This window comes from Rhincodon typus, chromosome 43 (genome assembly GCF_021869965.1).
Source record: "Rhincodon typus isolate 14 chromosome 43, sRhiTyp1.1, whole genome shotgun sequence".
In the NCBI taxonomy this organism is placed as follows: Eukaryota; Metazoa; Chordata; class Chondrichthyes; order Orectolobiformes; family Rhincodontidae; genus Rhincodon; species Rhincodon typus.
Window position 1 is genome coordinate 6,153,930 of NC_063374.1, and position 4,063 is coordinate 6,157,992.

Consider the following 4,063-nt stretch of genomic DNA (forward strand, 5'->3'; position numbering starts at 1 on the left):
CTGCACATCCCTGGGCACTATGGGACAATTTAGTATGGCCAATCCACTCTAACCTGCAGACCTTTGGGTTTTGGGAGGAGACTGTAGCACCTGGAGGAAACCCACGCAGACACCGGGAGAACGTGCAAACTTCATGCAGTTTTCTGAGGGTGGAATCGAACCTAGGTCCCTGGCGCCGTGAGGCAGCATCGCTAACCACTGAGCTATCAATAAGTTTTATTTAAGTCAAAGTTGTAGTATTATTGAAGTGATTGATGCTGTGAACAAAGTATTGTGTATATCCCCTGAATTACATTTCCATTACTCAGTGTGTGCGCTTGCATGGAATCTGTGGACCTCTTGATGATCTTGAATATCCGATCAACTGACATATTCCTTTGTCCCACAGTTAATAAAGCGTTCGCTGTGCTTCTGTTTTTAATTGGTAAATATTCCGGTGGAATTCCTGTCTTTACAGCTTAATACATCACCTCATAATGTTGACAACTTTCATCGCATAATCAATTTGTTCGAAGCATCAGTCAGTAATACTTGGGCTCTTCCTTCTTTCTTACAGAGTCTCAGGCCTTACGAACATCATTCGCTGCTATTGGGAAAGGATGTCTCTCTGCAGCCTTTAGCTGTTGCTATCTCTTTACAGGTGAACTCTACCCAACCGTGGTCAGGTGAGTACACACACACACACACACACACACACACACATTTCTTCCCTCAGCCGCTGTGGTTCGGCAAGTTCATTTTCCGCCTTTACAGAGTGGTGGGTTAAGTCTCCAGTTGTGGGATCATGTTCAAAAGTGACTGTGATCAGTGAATGGTGAAATTAGCCTCTTCATTGACCATCCGCAGCGGTACATTTCGAGGCAGTGATGGAATCCAAAGTACAGTTTTACAGAGATAACGCAGTGTGGAGCTGGAGGAACACAACGGGCCAGGCAGCATCAGAGGAGCAGGAAAGCTGACGTTTCGGGTCGGGACCCTTCTTTGGAAGACATCAAACAGTCCATTTCTGTCCCGACCCGAAACGTCAACTTTCCTGCTCCTCTGATGCTGCCTGGCCTGCTGTGTTCATCCAGCTCTACACTGTCTTATCTCAGATTCTCCAGCATCAGCAGTTCTTACTATCTCTACAGTTTTGCATCAGCCTCTTTGATACACAGTTCTTAAGTACATTAAAATATTAGCAGGATGGTGTCACATTGTTGTACCTATTGTACACAAGTTTACATGATATCTGTCCTGGGGGGAAACAGGAGTTAGTTTAAGCATTTGCTAAATGTTGGCTGTTATTCCCGATGGGATTAGAATATCTGTCCAGTCTGAACTTGCATAATTAGGGGAAGGTGATGGCCTAGTGGTATTATCACTGGACTGTTAATCCAGAGACCCAGATAATGTTCTGGGGAATGGTGTTCGAATCCTGACACAGCAGGTGGTGGAATTTGAACTCAATAAATATCTGGAATTAAAAGTCTGATGATGACTGTGAATCCATTGTCAATTGTTGGGGAAAAACCCATCTGGTTCACCAATGTCCTTTAGGGAAGGAAGCTGCCATCCTTACCTGGTCTGGGCCTACATGTGACTCCAGACCCACAGCAATGTGGTTGACTCTGAACTGCCCTCTGGGCAATGGGGTAATAAATGCTCCCCTGGCCAGCAACACCCTCATCCTGTGAATGAATAAAGGAAACAAGAAATAGGAGGTGTTAGTCCTTTTTGTCTTTAACGTTAGTACAAATCCTAGGCCTAAATGATCTAAATAAGTGAGAAATTATATTTGTACTAATAAATGTAGAGAGGATATTAAGCTGATCTCCCGCTGCTGGGCCATGACATTTCATTTACTATTGCCCATCTTTGACAGTTCCTACACATTCATTCATGCAGTCTCATGAAAACGCTATTTTGATAGTAAGTTTCTTAAAATGAGTAGCAGCCCTTTTTAATATGGATTTAAAAGGTACATACTAGTAGTGGAAACTGTTTGATGTCCCTGCAACCTAGTCAGGTCCCGAGAGCTGCTTACTAAGGGTTAATTAATTTTATAACGTTTCCATAGTGTCGAGTGAATTTTGGAGACACAATGGTGGGGATGGCATTGTTCTGAGTAGGTTATGGCATTAACACCTATTCAGGGGTAGTCTCTGATACAGAAACAGGTCTAAACACTTCTTGCAGTGTGGAGCCGATAAGAACTGAAAAGGTGTAAATAAACGGTAATGGGTTGGGAGGGATGTTTAATTTAGTTTATCTTATAAGAATAAAATGCACTACAAAAACACGGTTTTATGAATAAATGAATGGAAACGTGGTATAGTAAACATAGAGCGCTTGTGAGCGAGTTAGTAAAGAGAACCATTATACAATATCTCATAGTTGCAAAACGAGCCTGAACGGATCAGATTTATCTCAGCCAATCCAGCAGTTCAGTTCACTTTGATCACCCTGGGTTAGTGAACAGTAAAATAACCCAGTGTGATTAGATTTTTATTGCTCTCCAATCACTGGAAAGTGTCTCTCTGATGTGGTGTTTAGGGCACATTGATGCCCAACAGTCGCGGGTGAACTTTTCTTGAGTCTTCAGTTTCCTTGTGTATCCCACACAGGCAGACGGGGATGGGGCTGGTGAGCACGATGGCTCGCGTGGGGGCCATGATAGCTCCTATTGTAAGGATGAGCGGCGACTATGTCTCATTCCTGCCGATGACCATTTACGGTGGGATGGCGATAATCGCTGGCTTTGCTGCCTTTCTCCTTCCTGAAACACGGAACACTCCTTTACCGGAAACCATCGAAGAAACAGAAAACAGGTTCGTAATGTCAGAAATTCACATTGACTTGAGACAACGTTCTTTAAGAAAATGGCTGAAAGGATCGCAGTGGGATGCCAAGAGATGAGCTCTTGAGTAAGAGTTTGGGGTTTGCAATCTAAAATTTGGAGTATTTACAAATAATTTTATGTCTATTAGTCTTATGTTTTCAGCTCGGTTGCGAAGTGTGAGTTAGAGAGGCAGAAACGTTGTGTGACCTGTGACAGGAATAGAATCCCTGCAGCGTGGAAGCAGAACCCATTCAGCCCATCGTGCCCACAATGACCCACCCCACACGAGATTCTAGGGGCAATTTAGTGAAGCCAATCCACCCTAACGTGCAAACTCCACATAGACAGCTGCCCGAGGCTGGAATATGAACTGGGGCCCCGGCACTGCGGGGCATCAGCGCTAACCACTGAGCCACCGTGCCACCCCAAGTTGGGAGTTGTTCATTGGCTGGCACAGAGTGTGCTGTTTGTGATTACGAGAGCGTAAAGAACTCGCCCCTCAGTCTTCCTCCACCATTCCTGGTCAATCTGTCATCTGAAGGTGTCTATCTGACAAGGGCTTACCCCTGCATTCAAACCTTCATTAATATCCCTCATGTTCCCAGTTAGAACACATGGGACAGCAGATAATCAGGAAGGGTAGTGGGACATTGGTCCTTACTTCAAGGGCATTGGAGTTTTTAAAAATCTGTTCATGGGAAAAGGGCGTCGCTGGCTAGGTCAGCATTTATTGCCCCATCCCTAATTGCCCAGAGGGTAGTTCAGAGTCAACCACATTGCTGTGGGTCTGGAGGCACATGTAGGCCCAGACCGGGTAAGGATGGCAGTTTCCTTCCCTAAAGTGAACCAGATGGGTTTTTCCCCAACAATAGATTCATGGTCATCACTTAGACTCTTAGTTCCAGATTTTTATTGAATTCAAACTCCACCATCTGCTGTGGCGGGATTCAAACCGAGGTCTCTAAAACATTTACTGGATTAACAGTCTAGCAATAATGCCACTAGGGCAGAAGGTGGGAGGGTGGCTCAGTGGTTAGCACTAATGTCTAACAGCACCAGGGACTCTGGTTCAATCCCACCCTTGAGCAACTGTCTGTACAGAGTTTGCACACTCTCCCTGTGTCTGTGTGGGTTCCTTCTGGGTGCTCCGGTTTCCTCCCACAGTCCAAAGATGTGCAGGTTAGGGTGGATTGGCCGCGCTAAATTGTCCCATAGTGCCCAGGGATGTGCAGGTTAGGGTGG

At 45.2% G+C, this 4,063-nt stretch overlaps 1 protein-coding gene across 1 annotated transcript in view; it reads left to right on the plus strand.

The window, feature by feature from the left end:
• Positions 1–4,063, plus strand: part of LOC109925797 (solute carrier family 22 member 6-A-like) — a 44,493-nt gene that overhangs the window by 37,067 nt on the left and 3,363 nt on the right. The window contains exons 6-7 of the mRNA XM_048619623.1: positions 557–665; positions 2,607–2,810. Coding sequence (XP_048475580.1) covers positions 557–665; positions 2,607–2,810 — 313 coding nt within the window. The remainder of the gene's footprint in view (positions 1–556; positions 666–2,606; positions 2,811–4,063) is intronic.